The 27931-nt window shown below is 34.4% G+C and overlaps 3 protein-coding genes across 4 annotated transcripts; 1 reads left to right on the top strand and 2 right to left on the bottom strand.

The window, feature by feature from the left end:
* Positions 1 to 651: 651 nt before the first annotated feature.
* On the top strand, positions 652 to 6797 carry LOC125830764 (uncharacterized). Of its 2 annotated transcripts, XM_049509935.1 has the most exons (8): positions 653 to 799; positions 1424 to 1502; positions 1907 to 2731; positions 2873 to 3535; positions 3680 to 3741; positions 4753 to 4827; positions 5643 to 5739; positions 6299 to 6797. In XM_049509935.1, exons 2-8 carry the CDS (start codon positions 1461 to 1463, stop codon positions 6341 to 6343), a joined length of 1809 nt encoding a protein of 602 aa, XP_049365892.1. In that variant the 5' UTR covers positions 653 to 799; positions 1424 to 1460; the 3' UTR covers positions 6344 to 6797. The 2 variants fall into 2 exon arrangements, with proteins under 2 accessions (XP_049365893.1, XP_049365892.1); XM_049509936.1 differs by lacking the exon at positions 1424 to 1502 and having other exon boundaries at positions 652 to 799.
* A 553-nt stretch (positions 6798 to 7350) lies between these two features.
* LOC125830767 (uncharacterized) lies at positions 7351 to 10170 on the bottom strand. Its single transcript, XM_049509938.1, has 2 exons — positions 10028 to 10170; positions 7351 to 9051 (listed from the first exon to the last, which is right to left on the bottom strand). The coding sequence occupies exon 2, from the start codon at positions 9048 to 9050 to the stop codon at positions 7674 to 7676; it is 1377 nt and encodes a 458-aa protein (XP_049365895.1). The 5' UTR covers position 9051; positions 10028 to 10170; the 3' UTR covers positions 7351 to 7673.
* A 4035-nt stretch (positions 10171 to 14205) lies between these two features.
* LOC125830772 (actin-related protein 2/3 complex subunit 1A-like) lies at positions 14206 to 26505 on the bottom strand. Its single transcript, XM_049509944.1, has 16 exons — positions 26403 to 26505; positions 26248 to 26325; positions 25250 to 25335; positions 24217 to 24293; positions 23586 to 23680; positions 22671 to 22740; positions 20936 to 21005; positions 20011 to 20084; positions 19879 to 19921; positions 18790 to 18871; positions 18500 to 18588; positions 18334 to 18419; positions 14941 to 15004; positions 14650 to 14744; positions 14495 to 14553; positions 14206 to 14411 (listed from the first exon to the last, which is right to left on the bottom strand). Exons 2-16 carry the CDS (start codon positions 26315 to 26317, stop codon positions 14347 to 14349), a joined length of 1125 nt encoding a protein of 374 aa, XP_049365901.1. The 5' UTR covers positions 26318 to 26325; positions 26403 to 26505; the 3' UTR covers positions 14206 to 14346.
* Between the last annotated feature and the right edge of the window lie 1426 nt (positions 26506 to 27931).

Below are 27931 nucleotides of genomic sequence, written 5' to 3'. Positions count from 1 at the left end.
TTTCATTTGGTTTAGTTATCATATTATTTAGTTGTTGTTACTATTATTTTCTTCGTTATTTTCCGAATAGCTTCTTCGCTAATATACTTATTTTTTAAATATATTTTTCTTGAGTCAAGAGTTTTATTGAAAACAACTAAAACATTCACACCATCTTCGGTAAACTCCATTTGTAAAATTAGACTAGCATATTGTTTTTCGTTATAAAAACTAGTTTACATGTATTTGCAATAAGATTTTAGAATGAGATAAAATAAATTGCAATCACAAATAAAATATGAAGGAATATAATTTTATTGATAAAACAAAGTGGATACAAATCTATTTGTTTCCTTAGTTGTTCTCCTTGGATTTTCTCCATGATTCAACGACTATTAGTAGGATGTATCTTGAACATAGGATAATTTGAACCTTCTTGATATTTATTTGATCTTCATGACAGGATTTTGCGTATGTTCTTAAAGTATTTCGTTGTCAAGAAGAATCTGATTTCTAAATGAAATTTAACTCGATTTACGAAGTCTCACGAAATTTCAATGTCTAGTATATCGGTGGAAAACACTTGCACTCTCTAACATTGTTCAACTCAAGTCCCAAATAGGAAGGCCCCACGTATCCAAAGGCGCCTCTATTATTGAATTGTTCTTTGATGAAAGATCCATCATTACTCTCTTCACTCAGTGGGCCTTTTCTACTTCTCTCTATCTTCTTCCCTCTCTTCTCTTCCTCATGCCCAATCTGATCATTATCTTGTTTCCCTGTCTCTTTCCACCCCCTTTGCATTTTAAACTCTTTTTTGGTAAGACCCCTTTTTAATTTTTCTACTTTATTATTGTTAGATTTGTCATCATGTTATTATCACAAAATCTTTTTGCTAAGATTTCAACACCAACCCAATAAAGTATTTGGCTTGATGTATCAATCTTTTCTCACTTTTAGTCCTTTTTTCTTGGTAAAGTTTGCAACTTTTTTGTTTCTTTAGAAAGAGGGTGTACTTTTTTGTACCTTCTTGTGAGAAATTTTGGCTTGATGTATCAATCTTTTCTCACTTTTAGTTCTTTTTTCTTGGTAAAGATTGCAACTTTTTTGTGTCTTGAGAAAGAGGGTGTACTTTTTTTGTACTTTCTTGTGAGAAATTTTTAGTGTATTGTCTATCTTGATGATTGAAGTTGGGATCTTTAGCTGTTTTTAGAAGATCCATAAGCTGACAAATTTTGTTTTTTTGTTTTCTTTTCAACAACAAAAAATAAATAAAATGAAAATAACTGTAAAAGAGCTGTATGGATGGATAATGCCACAAGTAAGACAATAAGGGGGCTGAGTAGAAAATAGAGCACATGGATTGTTACTGTTCATATCTTACTTCATTTTGTTTAATTTGTTTGTTTTCATTGTTGATGTGTTGCTCTATGCTTTGTCTCAGGCTATAATGTGTATATTGTGTGAAATTTTGTGGATTGATGGGTGAATCCATTGTGGAGCCTCCTGCTGTCAAGCACAAGGTACAGTTTTTGTGTTGTTTGATTAGTTAGAAGTTATGTTTCTTTGAGTATGTTGTGTTTGTTGATTCAATGTGTTCTTGGAAAGTTAGATCTTCATTTTAGTCTTCTTGCACTTATTTTGTTGTAGTTATATTTCTTTTTTCAGCATGCTTTGACATGATCTCTATAGTATTTTGACATGACTTCTTTACTCCTGTTAATTCTTTTTAATTTGAGCCAGGGGTCTGTCGGAAACAACCTCTATACCTCCCAAGGTAGGGGTAAGGTCTGCATATGCTCTACCCTCCCCAAACCTCATTGGGACTATACTAGTTATGTTGTTGTTGTTTGTAGACCTTGTAAGTTTTCATTGTGATTCTTGTTTGAGTTTATTGTTAAAGTACAGATTTGGTTTTAATGAACAGATGGGTGACTCAGTTGTGTCTCATCCTACACTCGAAGTGTCAGTTTCTTTTGGAAGGTTTGAGAATGATGCACTTTCTTGGGAGAAATGGTCATCTTTCTCCCCTAATAAGTATCTGGAAGAAGTTGAAAAGTGTTCAACACCTGGATCAGTAGCTCAGAAGAAGGCCTATTTCGAAGCACACTACAAGAGGATTGCTGCTAAGAAGCTGGAACAATTAGAGGAGGAAACACGGCAAGTAGAACAGAAAATGGAACCTCTGTGTCCAGATGTAGCTGAGCCCAAATCTGGAGATGTGACAGAAAATGGAACCTCTGATGGTGATTTCAGTTCATCCAATGGTGAGAGATCTTCTTTAGATGAGCAGCAAATGTCAGTGGTAGATTTGAAGAATAGTGATGCAGTGGATGAACCAAAGGAGGATATTACTGTTGATGTGGATTTTAATAACTTATTGGTTACCAAAGCTAAGGAACTTACTATCTCAGGAATTGATGAGTCAAAGGATGATATTTCTGTTGATATAGAGTGTGTTAGTCCATTGGTTACTGAAGCTAAGGTAGGAACTATATTGGTGATCGATGAGTCAAATGAGGATATTTCTGTTGATGTGGAATGTGATAACTTAGTGGTTACTAAAACTAAGGAAGAAACTATTTTGGGAACATGTGATCAAGGAGAACTTCATAAGGTTGAAGGGCAGAATCCTGAAAAAGGATGTCAAGATAGTGTAGTAGAGACTCCACAAGCAAATACTGAAGCACAAAAAGCCTCTATTAAGAAAAGCAAGACCCCTAATGCAAATGTAAAGAATGTGCCGCGAAAGGTGATATGTTGGAACTTTTCTGTCAATTGGTACTTCAAGTATCTTATTGATCCGAGTTCTTACTATCCTGTTCTTGTGCTCCTTTTTTTTTCTGTTGTCTCTTCCCTGTTATTTATGGAATTGTTTCTTATTCATGTTCAGGTATACACTCCAGAGGCTCGGGTATCCGTTGGAACAAAGAAGAAACTGACATCACCTGTGGTAAAATCCTCAAGAATTTCCACTCCAACATCTAGGCAAGCGCCAACTTCTAAGGTCGTTACTCCATCTCAACCATCAGAAAAGAAGGTGAATGGAATGTCAACTCAAAGAAGTAATAATACTCCTTTGGCACAACACAAGAAACTAGTTCCTGGGTCATTTGTGTCCCCTTCTCAATCCTCAAACAAAAAGTTGAATGGAGCAACACTTTCTCAATCCTCAAACAAAAAGATGAATGGAGCGATGCCTTCTCAATCCTCAAACAAAAAGTTGAATGGAGTAACACCTTCTCAATCCTCAAACAAAAAGTTGAATGGTGCAATGTCTTCTCAATCCTCTAACAAAACGTTGAATGGTGCAGCATTGCAAAGGAGTGTAAATTCTCCAGTGCTAGAGGATAAGAGAGTAGTTCCTACATCATTACACATGTCTCTCAGTTTGAGTTCCCCAAATTCTACAGCTTCTACTAATACAATGAGAAAATCTTTGTTCATGGAAACGATGGGAGACAAGGATATTGTCAAACGAGCATTTAAGGCATTTCAGAACAGTTTTAGCCAAGGAAGATCTGCTGGAGATATGACATATGATGTACAAGATCAGGTTCATCATTATCAAACATATTTGTTTCTCAATGAGTTCTTCTGCCTTCTTATCTATCTGGTCCTAGATTTTTATTTTTTTTCATGTGTAATTCCTTAATGTTTCACTATGTATTTAGCTGCTGGCTTCTATTTGTTTGGTTAGGTGTCGTCAAAGGGATCCAAGCAGAAGATTTCACTTTCTTCGACTCAGAAGGAGAGTGAGAGGTAATTCAATTGCTTCTTTCAACTAGCTTGTATAGGCAACACATACTATTTTCTTTTGAACTCTTGCTTACAACTTGTTTGACATGATTATTCTATGTAGTTGAGTCTCATAATGAAACAGGAATACAAAGTATTTTTCTTGTGCATTTCAACTAAGTTGCTTAAGAAATCTTCTTAGGTAAATTGATATATGTATTAGACACCAATCTTGTCTTAAAAGTTGGTTTTGCACTTTTATTTCGGAAGGAGTCTGGGGGAGGAACATATTTATAAATGGTTGGATTTTCCTGTGCTAAATGAACGATGAGGAAAACCCTTTATCCAAAAATGAATGCAGAGGAAGCCTGTCAGGAGGAGACCTTTTGTTGGAATAAAGAATGAAGAGAAGCTCTTTCCCCGTCAAAGTTATACTTTAGTGATAGTGATCAGATTAGCTGACTTGTCACAAAAGTTATGTAGGAGATATAAGTTGGTCTTTGCATTACACGCCCACAACCCAAACCCAAACTCAAACACACGCCACCCACACATAGAAATGTTCCTTTCTTCATCTGCGTCTTTCTTCACTAAAACTCATGCTTCAATAGCTTTTTGCACTTAAAGACCCACAGACACTTGTCGGTTTTTACTCGCCTCCGATGACACTGCTAAGGACAAACATCTCCATTTGGAAAGATGTAGTTGGACTTTCGGCACAAAAGACACTGAAATTCTCTTTTATCTTATTATTCATACAAATAAAGTAGTTTCCTTGTGACCTGTAGGTCACGGGTTCGAGCCGTGGAAGTAGCCACTAATGCTTGCATTTGGGTAGGCTGTCTACATAACACCCCTTGGGGTGCGGCCCTTCCCCGGACCCTGCGTGAACATGGGATGGTTGTGCACGGGCTGCCCTTTTTATTATTTCATACAGATGATAACTATACCTTAACGTAACCGGTGTTTAGAAGCCAGTTGTTAATTAGGGAAATAGATCTTAAATGTGCAAATAATTATTTACTTCTATGACAGATTAAAGAAGACACCAGATAAGGTTATCACTCTAAAAGGCCAATTGGGGACTCGGTCAACCTCTTCGTCATCAGGGTAAAGATCTCAGAGATTCTCTTGTTATCCTTCTCATTATAAGTCAACACTTCCTGTTATTTCTTGAATTTTTAAAGTGCGCCCCCAGACGGTTACTTTATCTTCTTTTTTCATTCCAAGTTTTTTCCTTCTAAACCATTCAAAACTTTCATCAGTAGTAGCCCCTGCCTTTCAGGTGAGGGATTATGGTTTTTGAAGTTAAAACTGTCTGTTGAAACTAAATGAGGGGTGCTATAGGGAGTTTGTGTATCTTATCTATCTTCAGACCTTTCATCTCGTCCTCTCGGTTCCTCCCAAACAAACAAAGAGTAATACAAAAAGGTTGTAGATAGATGTGTTCGCTTCTGAGAGATCTACCTTCATACTGAACAAACTGTAGGTTGACTCCTTCCTCTGCATCTCTTTAGCTTAGTATTGTGTCTTACCTTTTCCTTTTGAATGATCTTTGAACGATATTTTTGAAATCGCTTAGACTGACTGCAGAAGTAAGTGTGCATGGAAGAATATCCATCAGTTATTGTTCAAGTATGCTTCTATAAATCCTGTGGTACTTCAACTCATTGAAAGTTATTGAATGAGAACTTCATTAAGTGCTCCCCTTTGGATCTCGCTCTACAGAATCTTACACTAATAAATCTTGTAACTCTTGCAGTTACTTTTCGAACACAAATTTGTAAAACTTGTAACCCTGGGTAGAGAGGATCAAACACATTCGCATAGTTATTCTGGCCTCAATTATGTCCAATCCCACTAATCAGTTTTTAGAGTTGCAATTCATTTGCATATGTTAAGAAGTTAAACTTCATTTTGAGCAGGGCACCTAAAGATGCTGGCGTGGAGAACAAAAGGGTGAATTCTATCAGAGCTTCTACTGGCTCGAGAATTGATAGATCAACAGATAAATGGCAAGAGGTATTACAAAATCTGACCTTCATGTACTTGGTTCTAATTTCTTTAATCCAATTTATTTGACCTGCTTTGCACTTCTATCTCTCGTCTCACTTTGTTTTACCCTTAAACCATTGAAGTTCTACGTTTCAAGTACTCAAAAGAGATACACAACAGTGTTCCTTCATATTGTAAAATAAATTTGGCATTGATGTGATTTTTCGAAACAAACTACTCATTATCTGGTTTCCATATTTGCATTGAAATAATTAAAAATCCGGTTTTCACATCAGTTTTGGTCTCTCATGTATGACATGCAAACTAGTAAAGTTTTCTTACTAGTTTGAATGGAGTCTGCAAGCTAGAAAAAGCATTTTTGTTGTCCAAAATGACATCAGAAAGCTAATTAGACTGTTCGACAAATTTTCACCTCCAATGCTATTTGTTTTAAGCAACAGAGCTTGCATAACAAGTCCCCAGCCATTATGTGTAAAGAGTCTTCTCTTTGAGTTGGAGAGCGGTTAATCTCCACTATTCGAATTTTTATTTAATTATTAATGTCGTTGAGCATTCCAATTCACAGGAGGTTACCAAAGGGAAGATCAAACGATCGGGATCAAATAGGTGAAATCTGGAAGTACACATCTACAATCAGGATGAAACTTGAACTTCAGCATTAGCATGGTGGTTATTTTGTTGAGGAATGCACCACTGGATCAGTCGTGCACGCAAGATATTGAAACTGTTTTTTGGAAGAACTTAGGCAAGAAGAGCAAGTCATGCCTTGAAACTGCTAGCTCAGTTGCCTATTCTCGTATCGATCTGGTGTATCAAACACTATGCTGGACTCCTGAAACTATCCTCTTGTTATTTTGACCATTAAATTCCAGAATGGTCAAGTCATTTAGGTTTCATTCTCCTGTATTATATAGCATTTGATCTTGTCGCCATTGTGTGTAAAAATGTACAAGCAGAAGTTGGTTTCCATGGTTTTAGGTTCCATTGTAGTATCAAAGTTAATGTATGATAGGGTGAAATGTGTTTCATATCCAAAGTTAAATTTATTTTATATGGTATCAAATTAGTGTAAACATTTGGATTTAATGTTCTTAGTTCATGTGAGCTTTCTTGTTAATTTAGCACCTAATTTTCATGTGGGTTTATGTCAAGTGTTTGGTTGGTTACACATGGTTTTGGTCAAGCATGTGGTCAGAATATGGGCTGATTTATACAAATGTTCTTTTTTCTTAGGCTATCATTTAGATCTTTTCCCTATGTTATAACTTGTGCAAATATAGCTCATATATTTCTTAACCTAACAAATAAAATATTACACTGTCGTCTAATCTTTCAGTAACTTGCAACATTAGAGATGGAAATTGTAAATTAATACAACTACAAGGGTTCAAAATCATAGATGTTGCACTGGACTATGAGATATAGAAAGTAAGAATGAAACATACGTCGAGTAAAGTGTTTCCCATCATGATTCTATGCCGTCTTTACCATTACCTCGAAGAGGTAGAGATGATTGTTTCTGAAAGATCCTTAACTCAAGCATATCATAGTAGTGATAAAAACAAAAAAAAAAGATTAGTGAGTAGAAACATGACAACTAATAGCAAAGTAGTGCCCGTAACAATTCCAATCTCAAATGAATTAAGTCCAAAAGTTGGACGATTATCTGCCACTCCCTTTATCAAATTCAGGTGCAGTTCACAGGAAAAGAAGGCATGTACCAGAAACATATCTGTCGAACTATAATATAGAAAAGGAAACATAATAAACCTAATAAAGTAAAACTCACTACACTTTTCTTTGTACAACGTAGTGACATAATAACTATGATGTAAATTATTGTGTCCAGAGTAATCTGGCATTAAGACCAATAGCCACCCGCCCTCAGTTGTCCAGATTTGGAAAGGAATATACGGTATGCTACACTTGGCTAGACTCTATCAGGTTTGAGTTTGATCATCCCTTCCGAGGTTTGTTTCTTCAGATGGAAACAATTCGTTGCTCTGTTTTGGTTCAGACGGAAGCAATTCATTTTCCTGTTGAGGTTCAGATGTTAGCGATTCTTTCTTCCCTTCTGGTTCAGACCGAAGCAATGCACTGTTCTGTTCTGGTTCAGATGGAAGCAATTTTTTCTTCTGTTCTGGCTCGTATGGAAGCAATTCATTGGTCTGTTCTGGTTCAGACGAAAGCAATTCACTGTTCTGTTCTGGTTCAGACGGAAGCAATTCACTGTTCTGTTCTGGTTCAGACGAAAGCAATTCATTATTCTGTTCTGGTTCATACAGAATTAATTCATTGTTTTGTTCTGGTTCAGACAGCAGCAATTCGTTGTGCTGTTCAGGACTTCCATTTTTCACACCAAAAGCTAGTTGTATTGAACGCCATGCTTTGTGGTAACTAATGTTCAGTCCATACCTCTTTCTCATTTCTTCCTTCACAAAATTTGGTGTCATTTCTGTTTCATATTCAGGTAGAAGCTCACGGATGTAATCAGATATGACCCTTGATGTTGCGTGCCGTTGTTGGTCAGGTTTAAACACATCAGCAGAGCAAGTATGGTTTTTCACATACTTACAAATCCTGAATAATGCAGAATCACTGATCCGTGAAGAATGCAAAAACCAACGGCAATTGTCATCATAACACTTCAGATAATATCTTTTTTTGGTTGACCTGACGGTCTTGAATTTGAAGTGGTTTCTGATTGCGCTATTTGTGAAACATTTCTTTAAACATTCTTTGTTCTCAAACAAAGATCCCACAACTATTTCATCCAATGAAGCATCTTCTCTCAAAATCACACCTGACAAATCATCTCTTTTACTCCTCGATCTTTTTCTTTTTTTTGATACTTTTCTGTTCTGGGCCCTTTTTCTCAGTTTCATACCATGAGATGATTTTGTTTCCAGAGGTTCAAACTCTGATATTGGCTCAACTGGTATCGATGTCTCATCTCTTTCAATCTGCATTTCCTCTTGTTGTACAATATTGACTACGGACAAAGAATTGTTTTCCGCAATATCAACAATGAAACGGGAAGTCTTGAAATTTGGATCATTTTTCAACAAGTAGATGCAAGTAGTAACTTCCTCATCGTTTGTTACTTGCATTCCTTTGCTTGTGTCTAGATTCGAGTCAAACCAAATATTTGCTTTAATCTCACCCACTTTCAGTTTCAGAACCTGAAAAATCTTCTCGACAAGACCTTCAAATGTTATCCCATCATTCACAAGAATTAGCTTTATCTCATGATCCAAATACTTGTTATCTGTAGTCCATTTGCCATTGTAAGCAATATATATGCAAACCCTATCCATCCTACATCAAATAAAACAACCAAACATACTAAATACTTGCAAGCATTAGCTTTTAAAACTTAATCTAAAATCACAAATTTTTCGGTGATTAAAAAGCACTAGCTTTTACTTCTTAATCTTAACAGCCAAACGCGCACTAAGTACTTCGAATCAACAACAACTACGCCTCAGTCCCGAACAAATTGGGACCAACTCTATGAATCCTAATTTCTTCATTTAAGCTCATATCATATCATCATCATCATAACAAATAAAATTAAACTAAAAAACATGTATGTATGAATATATATATATATATATATATAAATAATAGTAACGGTAATAATAGAAGGTTCATACGAGTGTAAAATCTATCCTCAACTAATGGCAATCACCTAAAGATCTTTTTCTTCCATTGCGCCCTATATCTTTAACTAAGTCTATATTTATACCAAGCATTTGGAGGTCTTTCGAAATCACTTTCTTCTATGTGATTTTAGGTCTACCCAGTCCCCTTTTAACATCTTCACTTACCATACTTTCACACCTACGGAGCAGCGTATCTATAAGTACGCATAATATGTCTAAACCATCTCAAGCAACTTCTCGCATTTTTATCCTCAATGTCTGCTACTTGCACAGTACCTATTCATTTCTAATTTTATTTAATCTGATATGACCACACATCCATCTTAGCATTCGCATCTCCGCAACATTCATAGCATCCCAACATTCACTACAATATAACATAGTCGGTCCTATAGTTGTTCTATAGAACTTACCTAGGTATCGTTCTATCCTACGAGTAACATTTTCATCTATCGCACCAAAAATCAATAGATAAAAAATCAATTACATACGCATAACCCTAGAATAAAAAAGAGGCGCAACTACTAAATAAACCCTAATTTCATCGTTTTCAGAGAATCAATGCACGAAAAATATGAACCAAAAAAATTAAAAATTAAAAATTAAACCAAAAAAAATGAAATAATTACCTGAAACAAAGTAATCCAGAAGAGAAATGGATGCTTATCAGGAAAAAAATTGGCGAAACATTGAAGAAGAAGAAGAACGGCGAGAGAGAGAATGAGCACCTGAATTTCTTTTTAGGGTAAAGGGCTTTTGTATTTTGACTCAATTAGCCCCTGTATTTTTAAACAAAACAATTATATCCCTTTAATACTATAAAAAATAAAAATCTTTACAAATTTATTTTGTACCCTATATATATATAGTAATATTTTTATTTTAAAACCAATCAATTATAAGGGAATATATGTCTTCTTTTTTTTGGAATATGTATTTTTTGCAATATATTCACAAGTTGTTTGATAAGAGATATACTCAATTTTACATTAAATAATTTTCTTACACTTTAAATATATTGGTCAAATGTTTTCTCTTATTATATAATAGGGAGTTTATGATGGGACATTGTGATGTCCAATCATAAACTCCCTATATAATATATAATATATAATATATAATATAATAAATCATTTTTTTTACTATATAATATATATTTATTTTTCTACTATAAGGGAGTTTATATAATATAATAAATCATTTACAAATGACTTAAAATATTTCATATTTAAAGGATATATAATAAAATAGGTTCACTCTCAAAATTCTATCTGGGTCACATATATTGGGACAGAAAAAATAACATATATCATTTTAAAATTACCAAAAAAGTATTATAAATAATAATAATTAACAACTTAAAATATCTTAAAGACATTTTAAAAGGGTTAATTTTGTAATTGTAATTTCTACTATATAATAAAAGGGAGTTTATATAATATATATTCTACTATTATATAATATCATAATAAAACCCCTTTTATTATATAGTAGAAATAAATATAATATATATATATATATATATATATATATATATAATATAATATATAATAATATAATATAATAAATCATTTACAAATGACTTAAAATATTTAATATTTAAAAGATATATAATAAAATAGGTTGACTCTCAAAATTCTATCCGGGTCACATATATTGGGACAGAAAAAATAACATATATCATTTCAAAATTACCAAAAAAGTATTATAAATAATAATAATTAACAACTTAAAATATCTGAAAGACATTTTAAAAGGGTTAATTTTGTAAGTTTATCCATATCACATAAATTAGGACAAAGTGACCAGCAATGTAAGTTATTTGAAAGTTACATAAAAATATTATAAATCGCAATAATTAATAACTTAGAACATTTTTTTTTAAATGCAAATTTGGATGACTCTTCAAATTTCATTTGTGTCACATAAATTGAGACAACAAAAATAACATATATTGCGCCCATTTTAATTTATTTGTCTTAATTTTTTTTATATTTAAAAATTGCGTAAAAATACTATAAATCATGATAAATGACAACATAAAATATTTCAAAAATAAATACATATAAAAAAATTCGATTAATTCTTGAAATTAATCTATCGTTAAAAATTATGTATAAAATACAATAAATCGTGATTTTGACCACTTAAAATATTTATTAAAAAAACAGAAAAAATAAATTGACTGATTCTTAAAATTAATCTATCAATGTCACATAAAATGAGACAAAAGTAGTAATATGTATTGTTTAATGTGAAATTATTGAAAACTACGTAAAATGTATTATAAATGTTAACAATTAACAACATTTGATTTAATCTTGAAATTTTATCAATGCTACATACATTGAGACAAGTGGAGTAATATATATTAAGTATTTAAAAATTACGTACAACCATATTGCTTTCTGTAGGCTTCGAATTATCGTGGTCATTTTTTAGGCTGATACAAGTTTTGTACTTTTTTTTTAATATTATAAATCGCAATAATTAATAATTTAAAATATTTTAAAAAATATATTAAAAATTTAGTTGGTTTCGGGAATTTTATTTATACTATATAAAATGGGACAAAGGAAGCAACATATATCATTTACAAATGACTTAAAAAGCATTAAAAATTAGAATAATTACCAATTTAAAATATTTAAAAGCTATATAATAAAATAGGTTCACTCTCAGAATTCTTTCAGGATCACATATATTAGGACAGAAAAAATAACACATATCATTTTAAAATTACCAAAAAAGTATTATAAATAATAATAATTAACAACTTAAAATATCTGAAAGACATTTTAAAAGGGTTAATTTTGTATTTTTATCCATATCACATAAATTAGGACAAAGTGACCAGTAATGTTGGTTATTTGAAAGTTACATCAAAATATTATAAATCACAATAATTAATAACTTAAAACATTTTTTTTAAAAAAATTAAAATTTGGATGACTCTCCAAATTTTATTTGTGTGACATAAATTGAGACAACAAAAATAACATATATTGGGTCCATTTTAATTTATTTGTCTTATTTTTTTTTGGGTTTTTTATATTTGAAAAATGCATAAAAATATTATAAATCATGATAATTGACAACATAAAATATGTTTTGAAAAAAAATACAAAAAATTCCACTCATTCTTTAAGTGAATCTATCGTAAAAATACTATAAATCATGATAATTGACAACATAAAATATTTCAAAAATGTTGTATGTGGATAGTCTTATTGTGCCTTGAATAACGTCAAATAAAGTACAAGTTTGTGATAAAAAAAACTTATTCCTTTATCCACGCAAACAATCGCTTCAAAATCTCCATTATTAGCCCCAAAACATACCATTTATATTATTGGGCCCGTGCCCGTGCATAGCACGGGCAACATTACCTAATTTTTCTAATAAAAGTAAGAATAGCATCATTATACATTTATCAAGAATTTGCTGGAATAGGTGATATAGCTATTGATTAAAATAGCTATAAAAATATTGACTATGAAAAATATATATTGACTAAAAAATAGGAGATGTAAATCGTATAGACAGAATTCTCCTGCTATATTGTCTTCATTATCATTAGTGGCTGATTGTTCTGCTTGCTTCCCATTTATTATAGGTACTATTTGGACTGATTTTGACTTTATTTCTTAGACTTGGAACACTAGGACTATTTTAAAGTTGTCATTTTATTGAATAGGTCATGTTATATATGTCTCTTAAATTTTCTTTGAATTTCAATTAACTTTCTATATTTCTAAGGTTAAAAAAGGTGAAGCTTATTTCTAGTGGTAGTCCGTTGGATCTTAGTTTTGTAAGGATTAGGTTCTAGATGCGGGCTAACTCTTGAATTATTCGGATCCATATATGGTAAAAGTAGTAGCTTAGTTGTTCCCACCTCGCCTTATCAAATGTGTCTGTGAGAGTAATTTGTGTTAAGCATTTTGGCATTGGTTAATCTTTGAGGGTAGTTCAAGACAAGTTCTAAATGCCCAAAGAGGGAAGAAAAAGTGGTATCTATTATAGATTCAAGTAACGGTGTCAGATGGGTGGGTTGAAGATATTAAAATGGGTTGAATCTTGACCCGCCTAAGTTCACTTTGGGCTCAAATGAGATTAAAAATGAATTGGATCTTGACCCGCCCAATTTGACCTGCTTAATCTCAAAATTTTTAATGTGTTGTTATTTAAATTTTATAACCACAATTTGAATTTCAACTCAAGAATTTTTAATTTAAAAAAAAAATTACAAATGGATAGATAATTCCTAAAAAATATAAAATAGATAGTGATTCATACATTCAATACATGAACATACATTACATCAATGCAAATAAAGAGTCTTAAAATGAGTTGAAATTGAAAATTAAATTGAGCTCAATTGAAGATATTAAAAAACTTGAATGATATGAGATTAAACCCAATTCAAATTATCTTGAACCCAACCCTTCAAATTCTGCACGGATTAGGCATATTTCCTATAGTTGGGCTCATTATTGACACCCTAGAGCCAAGTATTATGCCATGTAGGTTAATCTTTGAGAGTAGCTCAAAGTGATTTATAAATTGATATATAATCTTAGATCAAGAAAAATGATTTAGAGAATAACTAATTAATGTTAAGGGTAAAATATGTTAAAAGTTATGATTAAAAGTGTAAAATCTATTTTTGGAATGCTGGACTAGTAAAATTTAAGCATAGCTTTTTGATGATGCTAAACTTCTTTCCTTTTTTTTATTTCAATCCTCACAGTACAGAGAAGAGATATAAGCAGAGATGTCATGTTTACATAATCAAATTCAGGTAGTGTTCAATTATTTTACATCTGTTCCAACTATACCTTAGAAAGGTCTTAGTAAAGAAAAACTTTTTACATCATACAGATGGTGAAGAGACGAGCTGCGACGTTCATATTATCGGATAGTATAGGACATGCCAGTTAAAAAATGTTCATAGATAGTCCAATAAATCTTCTTGTTTCTGCAAATCCCATGTCACTATCTTCCCGTCAAGTCCTGAAATGTTATCGAGGATTAACATGAATCTCCGGTTACAGAAAGAGGCTTTCGAATGAAGTATATAATCCATACAAACTAACCTGAAGTAGTGAAACGGGTGACACTAGATTTTCTCTGTTTTGCAAGTGGTAATATGCAACTGGGATTCCAAGATAAAGAAAAGAGTATTGCTGTAAGAACTATTAAAAGCTTAAATGAAAGGCATGAAAAAAATGTGATTTTGTTGAAATATTACTTGATACAGTTGTCATGAGCGCCTCTTGACTGCTCAACGTTGTTGCTGGCTGAAAACTTTGATTGACCATAGAATTTCCCAAATGCTTCCGAAAACTGTCAAATATATGGAGATGAGAGACAAATAAAGAGCCGTGGCATATGGATGACACAAGTAGGCAGTCGATCAGAAGTACCAACTGCACTAGGCCTAGGTTATAAGGTCACGGGATAGCTGTATAAGTGCACTGCTCTAGCCCATCAATTAAGTTTAAAGGTAAGATAATTTCAGAATTATCTTTGGGATAAGTACCTGTGATCCATATTTGGCACTTGAAGATGCTGATTTCCGTTCATCGAGGAATCTCAAGAAACTCCTGAAGCATAAAAAACAAATTTAATTAATTACCTCCTCAAAAGTAAAAGTAGATTGATGATTTCAGCAATGGTTAACTTTAAGAGAGAATAGACAACATAGAGACAATGGTTAGCCTTGGATTTCAAAAAAGCTTTTGATTTGGTCATCATAGCTAACTCGGGTTTCCAAAACAAAAGGGCAGAGCACTTGGTGACTTACCACAGCGGGCCGGCTAAGACCTGGATAGATTACCTACTCCATAAGAAGTGTGATCAAGGTTTACGCCAGGACCGCAAGGTTATCCCGATCAAGAATCTTACAACCCAATACAAGCTTATGGATTTAGAGATCAAGAGGAAGAAGATGATCAATCCTTGATCAACTGGGGAGGCTTGACATATGTCAAAGCGTAGGAGATGGGGGAGAAGTAATGGCTATTGGGGAGTAGTGGGGACGCAGATAATATGTGGTCTAGAACAGAAAGTTACATTAGGCAGCTAGAGAAGTGTTAAGGATTTCGAGGGGTAACTTTGGTTGACATAAAGGGGACTGGTGGAATGAAGAGGTTCAACGTAAAGTGAAAGTCAAGAATGTTGCTATAAGACGTTAGTGGAAAGCAGAAACGAGGATAAGAGGAAGAATGGGGAGAAGCATAAGACAACGAAGAAGGAACCAAAGTTGGCAGTTACGGAGACATAAAAGGCAGCTTTTAAGCACTTGTATGAAGAGCTCGAGACAAAGGCCGGGACAAGAAGTTATATAGGCTCGCCAAGGCAAGAGAGAGGAGAGCTCGTGATCTGATCCAAATGAAATCCATCAAGGACGAAAATGACGAAGTAATAGTAGAAGAGGCACACATCAGAGAGAGATGACGAAGTAATAGTAGAAGAGGCACACATCAGAGAGAGATGACAAAGTAATAGTAGAAGAGGCACACATCAGAGAGAGATGACGAAGTAATAGTAGAAGAGGCACACATCAGAGAGAGATGACAAAGTAATAGTAGAAGAGGCACACATCAGAGAGAGATGACGAAGTAATAGTAGAAGAGGCACACATCAGAGAGAGATGACCAACATATTTCCCCAAGCTCTTAAATGAAAGGGGACTTAGAGCACTCTGAGAGTCGTGGATATTTTGAGTATTGCATGTGCATTAAGTCTACGGAGGATAAGCGGACAATTCGTAGGATGAGGAAGGAAAGAGCGACCGGGCCAGACGAGATAGCAGTGAAATTTTGGAAGAACACAAGCGAAGTAGGTATGAAGTGGCTAACGACAATGTTTATTGTCATTTATAAGATCACTAAAATGCCTGAAGAATAGAGGTGCAGTACAATGATTTTGTTGTACAAGAACAAAGGCAGTATTCAAAATTGCAATAACTTTAGGGGTATCAAACTACTGAGCCATACTATGGAAGTCTAGGAAAGGGTGGTAGAGATGAGGATGAGGATGAGGAGGGGCTTGTCTTATTTTTGAGAACCAATTCGGATTTATGCTGAGACGATCAAACCATAGAAGGCATTCATCTTGTAAGGAGATTGTTGGAGTAGTATAGAGATAGGAAGAGAGATTTACATATGGTGTTCATTGACTTAAAAAAAGCACATGGCAAAGTCCCTAGGGTGGTTCTTATGGAGATGTTTAATGTCTATTGGTGTCCATGTGGTATACATTAGGACAATCAAGGACATGCACGATAGCACCAAGACCCAAATAAGAACGGTGTGAAAGACTCGAAACACTTCCCGATCGTGAAAGGGTTGCCCTAGTGGTCAACTCTTAGTCTGTTTTTATTTGTCTTAGTGTTGGATGAATTGACACGACATATACAAGGGGAGGTGTCGTGGTGTATGTTATCTGCAGATGGCATAGTACTAATGGACAAGACGAGCATCAGAGTTAACAATAGGCACGAAGTTTGAAGAGAGATCTTAGAATCTAAAGGTTCTAAGTTGAGTAGCACTGAGACGAAGTATCTGGAGTGCAAGTTTAGTGACGCGGCGCATGAGGTGGATGTGGAAGTGAAGATTGATAAAGAAGTCATCCCCAAGGGAGGAAGTCTCAAGTATCCTAGGTCAATAATCGAAGGAAATAGGAGATTGACAGCGATATCTCACAATGTACTAGAGCAAAGGGGGACAGAGGCTTGCTTTAGAGGTGTTATGTGATAAGAGTGCGACACCAAGGCTTGAAGGTAAGTTCTATAGAGTGGTTAGACCTTAAGAGTGCACATGGCTTGCACGTAAGTTTAATGGATGTGTGGGCATACTAGAAGAGAGATGAATAGGAACAAAGTTATATGGGGCATGGTGGGAGTGGCCTCCGTGGCGTCGTACAAGTTGAGGGAAGTGATTGGTTCAAACATTTAAAAAGGTGCACAGATGCACCAATTAGGAGGTGTGAGAAGTTTGTTGTAGTAAATTTTAGGAGAGATAAAGGTAGGCCAAAGAAGAATTATAGGGAGGTAATTCATCATGACATGACACATTTTCAGTTCACTAAGGACATGAACCTAGATAGAAAGGCATGGAGGTCAACGATTAGGATAAAAGGCTAGTAGATAGACGAGTGTGGTCGCACTTTTATGTGGGAGAAGCAGGGGCTAGTCTTCTCCTCCTTATAAATAGTGTTATCGGTACTCTTATAGTATCTAGAATCGTACCCTTTCCAATTTTTATTACTACCTTCTTTTTCAAATTTGTTTTGATAACACATTTTTTAGTTGAGGGGTCTATCGGAAACTTCTCTACTCCACAAAGGTAGGGTAAGGTTTGTGAGGTAGGGTAAGGTTTGTGTACATCCTACCTCTCTAGACCTTACACTGGTATGTTGTTGTTATTGGTATAGCCGTATAGGTATTTCATGTAGGTCCTTCAAAATACAATAAAGTGGATAATCCCATGTTGGATACTTAGCCATACCCATATTGGAGAATTGACATACCTAAGTACATGTAATATAAACCAATTTTAAGTTTGGGTTTAACTATAAGAACAACTACATTTAATCAAGTAATTTACTGGCATTCAAGAGGTTAAAGCAAGCTTCAAGAAGAAACAAGGTAGAGACTAGAGAGTGAAACCTTCTGTCACTACACGACTAGCACTTCCCCAAGCGTTTCAACATGTCCTTAAAAAGAATACACAATTTTGCATAGAAAATGGAGAATTGATATAGTGTGAGGCTTATAGGAACAGTAATGAGTTGCACCACTCTAAAAAATTATCAGTGATCACCAAAGCAACACCACCACCCCAAAAAAAAACGAAGAAGGAAAACAAGGAATAATAGAGACCAGGAAAGGAAGCAAGCATTGCAAGTTCCAGATATTCAACATACATACCAGAGTCCACTTTCATCTGCCACAAATACCATCGGGTTGCAATCAAATCCCACTCCAACAACCATCCTTTCAGAAAGAAACAATACCTGCAAGAGAAGTCTTGATTACACAACAAATATTAAGGTCTAACAAAGACGAAGTAAAATGAGATAGGATTCTGACCCACATCACGAAGAGGCAAATCACGGATTGCTACACTTTGTGCTGCAGCAGAGGGACCAACTTCATCAACAAAGTATATCATTGAGTTATGACCTGAGAGACCATCCAAAAACCCAACATCTAAGCTGCATTAGTATTACATGCAAAATTTTTGGGTACTTAGTCTAAGACCAAGAAAAATAAAAAATAGAACAATTGAGCACACAGTATGCGAATATGCAACCAAAATGAGACAGTTGAGGTACTGCCAAAAATAATGCAAAAGCCAAAGAAGCAAAGAAAGGAATATCTGACCTACATATGCTAAGGTATTGCCACTTGGGGACCATCTGACACCAAAAGCCCAGCAAAAGCATAGATCAAGCTGGACAATTTGCTGCATTTTAATATGAATAAAAGGATCTATTACTCTTTCTTTGAACATATAATGAAAATAGGACATATGAATGCTATCCAGAATTCTTTTTTTTAAAAAAAATAAATTAAATTAAGATTTTCTGATGTCTGCCAGCCAATTCCTTAGAATATTATCTTGCAAGACAAAAAAAATTTCCAAAAGAAGAAACGAGCATCATCTATTAATACCACATGTCACTGTCAAGCTTTCAGATAGCCCGTTATAGGCACTGTCAATCAATCGAATTGAAGGAAAATGTTACCAGATTTAAAACAGTTAAAAGCACAAAAAATACACGTGCTTGAAAAGGCCGAAGTAACATCAACAGAAAGGGGGAAAGCACATAAGAGTATCATAACAGAGCTACTCAGTTTGAATTCAAAGCTACACGTGATATTTTAAAACCGATTTAAGAAACTTAAATAACATCTATTCAACAAGTAGGCATGGCAAACTATCGTAGCAATTATATCTCTGATAATCAACATGCCAAAATATACAGAGCTGTATCTGGATTGGAAAAGTTGCACATGGACAGAAGAGTAGAATCATATGGCTTTCAGGGCTGGGCCAGTTTAAAACCATGAATAGTTAATAGTTATAAGAGGAGTTAAGAGAGTTCAGAAAATTGGACTCGTTCCATGCCCATGACACGTCAGTGTGCTCATCTGATATTTCCACAGGAGAGTGAGTGAAGGTCGACTTTATTTTGATTAAACAAGAAGTTATCTGACTCTGTTCAGTGCTTCAGTTGGCAAGAGAGAATTCCTATTTAGTCAAACACAAAAATTATGCGCTCCACTTTTTTAAGATTACCATTTACTTTCCCAATGAATAAGTTAGTATATTTATGAAGCTCTCGTCTAGTTCTAGTTCACTCAACAGGGGTATTTAAAACAAACTTGTTAAGGGTAAGATATGAGCCAGCTTTCTTTGAACATAAAGAAAAACAGAAACGGGGTTACAACATAAGATAAGATTCAGACCTCTCCAAATTTGGTATCTGCAGAATTCCCCATTGCAGAGTCTCTGTCCATTGAGTGATAAATTGTAAGAAACCGTGATAATATTGAAGAAATCTAACTGTATGGAGGAGAACATAATTTCGAGAAACATACTTTGCATCGACGCCTTTAATGAATGTTGAAAATACTCTACATTTACCATCGGTGGACGTTGTTGCTAGGAGAACCTGCAGGAATATATTTACCAAAATCGGTTCAAAGTGATAACGTACAAGCTAACCTTTTAAATTAGAAAAAGCTACTGATATATAGTAGCAAGTGTATCTAACATTTAGTGGACCATTATTTTCTTGATACACGATATATATATATATATATATATATACACACACGCGCGCGCGCGCGGATGGGTTGCACAAAGTATCAACAAAATGGATAATATAACACAAATTCCCAAGTTCTAGTAGCTGAGATCTATGACCAACCAGTAGGGGATTAAAATACTCCTTCGCATTAACATCAAGAGAGATATGGAGATAATATAATATCTTCTACATCAGCAGTCAGCAGGAGGATAGCTTTTATTTTCAAGATCACATTTTAACTTTTTTAATAAGCAACATTACCATCTTCCTGTTAGCTCTACACTATAATTACTCATGACGCGGCTTAGCTTCCACTAATTTAAGGGGGGGGAACCAGACCATCAACTCTGACTCTGATGCATTTCCTAAAGCAAGTTATGCTTGAAATGTCCTATTCCAGCATCTATAGCTGCCTTCAACTTCTAAAATACTTAAGCTTACGATACATGTGGGGATTGCCACGATCATTGTGACGTTACTTAAGATTGTGTCAATAAATTCATAGCAACTGGTCTGCAATATCAATGGAATACTCAAAAAAATTTGAAAAGGAGTAAAATACTCAAAATGACAAAGCTACAAGTCAAGAAAAAGGAAAGTACTCAAATCCTTTGCAGACAATATTTTCCAAATAACAGTGCAATTATTTAAACGAATGCTGGGTATCCTTTTGCTGCTACATGATGCAATAAAATAGAGAGAAACAGACGCACATTATTTGGATGCCAGGCAATACTTGTTACAGATGAATCATGCCTTTTCCTGATAAGCTTACTCACCCACCTGTGAAAAATAAAGATAAAATTAAACATGTTCCTGTAATAAGTAAGTGTTGCTCCACTCGTAGTGATTAGTATATGTATTAGCTTGTGCATAATTGAAAATGCAAGATGTCAGTATCTCTTTTCACCTCAGAGATTAATCATATAGTTTTTCATTTGTTCATCACTAAAAAAGTTTGGCCTCTATACACCTATGGATTGACACAATACCAAATTCACAGATAACATTGTACTATGCATGAAGCAGACAAACAATGCCATCAAACGAGGAGTGGGACTCTTTTGGTTCATCATTAGTCATAAAGTTTGGTTGGTGTATACCTATGGATTGACAGAATACTAAATTCACAGATAACATTGTCCTAAGAAGAAACCAGATACACTACATCAACAAACTAAGAGTGAAATATCAGCCACTGAAAACTGTTATTAGTCTAAAAGGCCAGTATTTCAGTAATGATACGGTATGAACAACTTCAACAGAAACCCAATCTACAGTTTACTGAATGTAATGAATAATGATGAAATCATAAATCGAACCATCGAATTGGAAAAAATGGGTGCGCTATCGTAAAGCTTGGTATTGGTTAAGTTCACGAGTTGGAGATAAGAGGACTAGAACTGCTGACATTCGTTGCAGGGTAAACCACCGCCACTAAGGTCCCCTGACTGATTCTACAATAGAGATCAGCAATAGATAATAACTCCCCACCGAACACGGCTTAAACTTTCATAGTACTGTTCTCTCCAAAGAGCAACTCAGCAACTCTTCTCAAAATCTCATTTTACAGGTGCTGGGTTGGAACCCCATTCTAGCTAAAGATTCTTGTGGTTCTGGAGGATCCAACTAAAGGAGAACCAGGAACTGAGGGCTTTCGCCCCTTTCTGCCAGACTCTTTGGTCTTAAGAACATTGGTTTTAAGAATGAGTCATTGCCCTTCTCAGACCCTGACAGCCCATTTGTGCATCTAACTAATGTGACCTAAATATCCACACATTCTAAGGCATATGGTAGCATTTAGATATAAGAAACCATATGGCATTTGAGCTTACAAAAAAATCTCTGGCTAACTATACAAACTATCTAAGCCAAAGCTAATGAGTTAGTAAAATCCTGAAGTTGTTCTGCATTAACAGCAGGATACAAGTTGGTCCAACTAAACAAATTTTCAGTGCACCTAGTCTTCAAAATGCCTAAAGCAGTTGACTCTCCATCAAAACATCTCTTGTTCCTCTCTAACCAAATACACCAACAAATACAAGCAGGTATCATAATCCAGATCTTCTTGATGGCTTTGTCAACTTTCATAGACTCCAACTCTCATATGCATCCTTAACAGTGAGGGGTGTGGTCCAATTGATGCCAAAGAGACAAAAAAACATGCTCCATAATTCTGAGGCCACCTCACAATGAAGAAGGTGTCTGGGGGTTTCAACCTCTTTTTTGCACATATAGCATCTGTTTGGGAATTGGATTTTTCTTTTCTTTATATTGTCTTGGGTGAGACTAAAGTTTTTTTATCGGGTAAAGTATGATCCATTTATTCAATAAGCGTCCAGGGGAAGCCTCTTAGTACAAAAAAAGAGTTGCTTCTGTACATTCCTGGTCTCTTAGCTAAAAACTCAAGGAGCTGACAAAATCCAAAAACAGAATGGGAAATATTACCAGTTATTTTCTTGCTCGTAGTAGCATATACAAACAGTTTTAGCTCCACTTCCAACAGCAAACTTGTTTTCTGCAAGACAAATTTAATAAGCTAATGAAAAAGCGAAGCAAGTTTATGGTTTAATGTCAGAAATATGCTAGTGAAATAGAAGATTAGAATTGAAGCTCAGTTGCACATGGTCTGTGACTCTATATAAAATCTTTTAAACCGTGTACACTTCGAACATAAGATAAGATGAATATTGATGACTGGGTTTTGTAAAATTTGGAAATTCCAACTTAAAATCAGTGACCCGCATGCAACAGAAAAGAGCATACAAAAAGAGGTTAAGCCATTTATGTGGGGCCATTTTCACATAGAACAACTTGCCGAAGAGAGATCTACGAATTTGTAATGGATGTTCTATGTGTGAAAGAGACACAGGAGACACAAACCATCTTTTATGCATTGATCAGTGGTTGCTCAATTGTGCAATATGTTTCTACATATCTATGAGGTCAAGTGGTAATGCCCAGGACATTGAAGGATGTATTGCTAGGCTGAAGAGAGAGGACTGAACAAAAGCAAAAGGAGGGTACCAGAGAAAACATGTTTGGTGGTTTTTGTGGAAAGGAAGAACTCTAAGATGCTTTGAAGGAAAAAAGGATGTCTATTCAAGAACTCAAAAGTACCAGTTGACTTTCAATATTTGCCATTTGGTGTAATCTTGAATGGTTGTTTTAGTTAGAAAAGATGTTACAGTTCAATAATGTTTTGCAAGAGTTATCTCTGATCATGGAGGGTTTATCCAGACTTTTGAAATCAGATCCACTGTTTTACTTCACATAATAATTTAATTTATTTACTTCATCAAAACAAAATATAAATAGAAAAAAAAAAGGAGCATAGAAAAGAATTAAGACAGACTTGAATACCTTTTGGACTCCACTGCACACAAAGTGCTGCACGATTCAGCCTGAGAATAACCAGAGTAGGAACCCAACCTGTCGCTTCTTGGTTCCAGACATATCTACAGAGAATATTATTCCCTTAAGCAAATTACTTCATAATAAATGCCCCACATTGTGAAATCATGGAATACGCACATGCATGCACACATTCTCTCTCTCTCTCTCCCACACACACATACCCCTTTCATCCTCTTTGTGTTTCCCCCAATCGACCCATATTATCTTAGTCTTTTTTCAAGTCAAACTGAACTATTGTACACACATTAAAAAGAATCAATTAAATTAGATTAGAGAGAATAAAATACAGAAAGATCCTACTACAAAATGTGTTATACCGAACAAAGAAACAACTCTGTAGCTTAGTCAACCATATAGATCGTTACAGACTTGCGTATAATATATTAAGCTCTACTAGAAAAGCAGAAGAGAGATACTATTGCCCCATCCGGGTGAAGTGGCTTTAAAACACCTTAAGAAAGAAAACCCCTGATTCTAATCTTCACAGATATTACATTGAACAATGAATTGATGATATCAGTTGTCACCTATTTAATGATGTCAAACTCTAAAAATTCAAAGGTTGATAGTTACTTACGAATTACGGTCATGAGAAACAGTGACTATTTTGTTGGATCTGTAACTCCAATCAATACCAGAAACAATTTGGTCATGCTGCAGCATAAAGGAACTATAAGAATCAAATTAACAACAATGTTTCAGCCAAATGGAATTGAAAAGAATCATAACACTGCGATACGGTAATAGAAGATAAATGATGGATGAAAAAATATCAGAATGAGCATAGATTGCTGAAATCATATGGAGTGGAGTTCTTTTAAAATTTTATCTTTATCAAATAATATAAAATTAAAGAGGTTCTCTGAAATTTTCAACAGCACATTAATAGACATAGAAACTAATCAAAGGAATACAACAGGCTTTATTAACGTAAAAGTGGTCCTCTATCCAAATATTTGACTACTAATCCTTATGGAGGAAAAAGAGAAAGAGTGCAAGGTAGGCTGGAACATGCCTAAGAGCTTCTGCAAAGCTGGTACATGAAAGGTTTGGAAAAGGACAAGCTGATCACTTGGAACTCACTGCCTTCATTCCTATGGTGGATCATCTGGGTAAAAAGGATCACTAGAATTTTCTAAAGAAAAAGGAAATCAGTTAGCATTAAGTACAGACGCATCTCTTAGTTCTTCTTTGGTTGTGACATGGCAATTGCATACGACATAGAAGTCATGGTAGATTTTTTGGGCTCGTTTCACTTTGCTGCACTTTCATGGAATATCTTTTACCAATCAGAAGAAAAGAGCGAGTAACGGGAAGAGCATCCCAGCTATAACCAAAAATACAAAGTTATAGGCAGCAAAACAAGAGACACTACTGAGATTTTGACCTTTTAACAAATTGATTACATGAAGAGATGATATTAAGAGTGTTCGTCAGACTGTCCTAACAACAACGAAGTACATATTTATAAATGAGAAGAGCATCACAGCTATAACCAAAAATACAAAGTTATAGGCAGCAAAACAAGAGACACCACCAAGATTTTGACCTTTTAACAAATTGATAACATGAAGAGATGATATTAAGAGTGTAACTCAGACTATATTTACCTTTTGAAGAACATGGACCTTCTCCCACTTGTCTTCGGATAGTTTATAAATATGTACTTCGCTGTTGTTAGGACAAAATGCAATCACTGCAAAAGCAAGTTATACAGGCATTAGCAACTCATTCCATCTAATAACATCACACAAACCAAACCACTACATACCACACAAAACATACTTTATTACTAGTATATTTATATAAATGCACCACCCTCACTTGCATGCAGAATATAAATTTAGATTATTAGTGGGTTAAATCACTGCACTCAAACTACCCTTAGTTGCAATAGGTGCAATCTTAGCATAAATACTTGCAGCCAAGGTAATGGCCAAGTGGTCAATGAGTAGAGGAGAACTATGAGGTCTCATGTTCAAATTCCAGCGGTGAAAAAATACTAGGTCATGTCTAACCATCTATCTAAGCCTTGATGGGTAGAGTTACCTGATACGTGCAGGTATGCAACGCGAAGCTAGGGGGAGCAAGGGGTTCATTGCTACAAAATTACAATGTACATACAAGGTTAGAATTATAAATAATTGAATTCCATTAGCTTCTTGGTTAGCTCACTTCTTTATATTTTGAATCCCCTTAGTGAAATTCCGGACCCCATCACTACTCTAATCGAATAGTCCAGACACCCCAGCATACCCCTAGTTCATTGTGTATACAAACAACGACAGCCAATTTCCAAACCTATCATTCCATAACCATTATGAATGAGCAAAACACTATAAAAGGTAAAAAGTAACTCATCCTATGATCCTACTCAATAAAATAAATGATAGAAAACAAATCTATCTGCTACCCACTTAAACATAGGTGAGAAAAAACGAAATTCTTGCTGAAAGAACTGTTTTTGAGCACCTCTGTAAATGAAGCTCCGCCACAGCAATAAAACGATGCTTCAAAACTTATTGTACAAGAACTCAAAAAAAAATCCTTTGCCAGACAATAATAATTCATTCGAATTAAACTGGTGAGTAAAAGGAGAAGTGGTTACTGGATAGGTCGGGACTCCAAGCATGGCAAGAAATGCACTGAGCAAACTTATGTACTGAAGTTGCTGCCATTGATTTGCCTACAAAATGATAAAAAAAATAATACGATTAGCAGTGAAAATGGAAGATCTGAGGAGAGAAAAAGAAGGATCTATACCTGTAAAACGAGATCTAGAATCCAAACGCTGAGTAATTTGCAGTGTATTTGAAGAATCCAAAATGCTTCGATCAGCAGAAAAGAAGAAAAACTGTGGGGTCGTAAATAACAATACTCCAAAATTACAGGACTGAAATGACAAAATGAGTTTAGCTAACTATTGGGCCCAGATAGTGGCCCGGTTGGTAGAAGCCCACAATTAGTCTTTTGACCTCCGCTTGTTTAATGGACAAAATTTTAAAATTAGAAATATTATTGAAACTCGAAGTCAACCCATGTAATAAATGTTTAATGTTAGTCGCGAGTGATAATTATAGCAAATTATAGCTATGATGAGTAATTAAGTAGTATAAATTTGTTTAATCGCATAATTTTTCCTTATAAAAATTACTTCGGTGAGTATCTTTTACGAATTCTATCGGATTAATATGATTTGTACTTGTTCAATTGTTCATGAAACGTCAATTGATTAACACAATATTATGTTGTGATCTTATCTTATTAAATTATTCACCAATTCTACTACATTGGCATAATTTTATGTTTGCTTTGTTATTTACGAAAACTTATAAATTGACATGATTCTATATGTTATTTTTATTTTATCTATCTTTTTAAATTAGGCAAAGTTATATTAGAAGTAAGACTCGATACTGTCTTTATTTTACATCTCTTGTTCAATTATCCACAATTTTAGGAGTGATAAAATTTTATGTATATTCATGGTACTTATCTTATTCAATTATTCATAATCTTTATTAAAGTGGCATGAATTAGTGCTACATTCATGTTGTTTATTTGATCAATTGTTCAAAAATTTCATTTGATTAATATGACCTTATGTTATATTTATTCTACTTATGTTGATTGTTAATTATTTGAATTTTAACATATTAATATGAGTTTGTGCATGTTGAATTATTCAAAAAGAGCACAATAAAAGAAACTATAACAATTCACATGAGTTTAGTTATATTCATTATATTTATTTTTTTTATTAAATATTTCTAAAAAACATAGTTATTCTATAAAAGATAGTTGTTCATGACGGACTAACATATCTGAAAGTGGGACGCTGATCTTTGATTTGGGACCATAATAATTGTACAAGCTCATCAACAATTTTAGGTGTCCTTTTTATGTCGTAAGGATTGAATAACTCTAGAAAAAACGTTGAGGTCTAAAATCTTCAAATTCATGGAATTTAGTGATCGAACCCGTGTCTTCGACATGAAAAGACGATGTCCTAACCACTGGACTAAAGGGATAGGTACTCATTCCCGACCGCTTTCAGTTAGTGTTCATTGATGAGTGCACTCGCTCGCTATCTGGTTGGAAAAGATGGTTCAGAAGTTTTCTCTCTCCCAGCAAGCAAGATGAGATCACCACTTCTCTCAGTAATGAACTTCCTTTACTTCGTAACCTTAACCTTAGATGTCCTTTCAAAGATTCTCGAACCTCCGACAGATAGATTCTAGAGTATAACTTATGTCATTAAATTTATGCTTGTGGCATAACTTTAACTGTAC

Source organism: Solanum verrucosum, unplaced genomic scaffold (genome assembly GCF_900185275.1).
Source record: "Solanum verrucosum unplaced genomic scaffold, falcon-dt-bn FXZP01000154.1, whole genome shotgun sequence".
Classification (NCBI taxonomy): domain Eukaryota; kingdom Viridiplantae; phylum Streptophyta; class Magnoliopsida; order Solanales; family Solanaceae; genus Solanum; species Solanum verrucosum.
The sequence above is the reverse complement of the archived record's forward strand: the minus strand, read 5'-3'. Positions and strand labels throughout refer to the sequence as shown.

Coding starts and splice junctions, on each gene's coding strand:
- LOC125830764 (XM_049509935.1), top strand. CDS start 1,461: ATGGGTGAATCCATTGTGGAGCCTCCTGCTGTCAAGCACAAG. Junction 1,503..1,906: donor CTCCTGCTGTCAAGCACAAG/GTACAGTTTTTG, acceptor TTTAATGAACAG/ATGGGTGACTCAGTTGTGTC. Junction 3,742..4,752: donor ACTCAGAAGGAGAGTGAGAG/GTAATTCAATTG, acceptor CTTCTATGACAG/ATTAAAGAAGACACCAGATA.
- LOC125830767 (XM_049509938.1), bottom strand. CDS start 9,050: ATGGATAGGGTTTGCATATATATTGCTTACAATGGCAAATGGACTACA.
- LOC125830772 (XM_049509944.1), bottom strand. CDS start 26,317: ATGGCAGCAACTTCAGTACATAAGTTTGCTCAGTGCATTTCTTGCCAT. Junction 25,336..26,247: donor TTGGAGTCCCGACCTATCCA/GTAACCACTTCT, acceptor TTGCTTTTGCAG/TGATTGCATTTTGTCCTAAC. Junction 19,922..20,010: donor ATTAAAGGCGTCGATGCAAA/GTATGTTTCTCG, acceptor CTCAATGGACAG/AGACTCTGCAATGGGGAATT.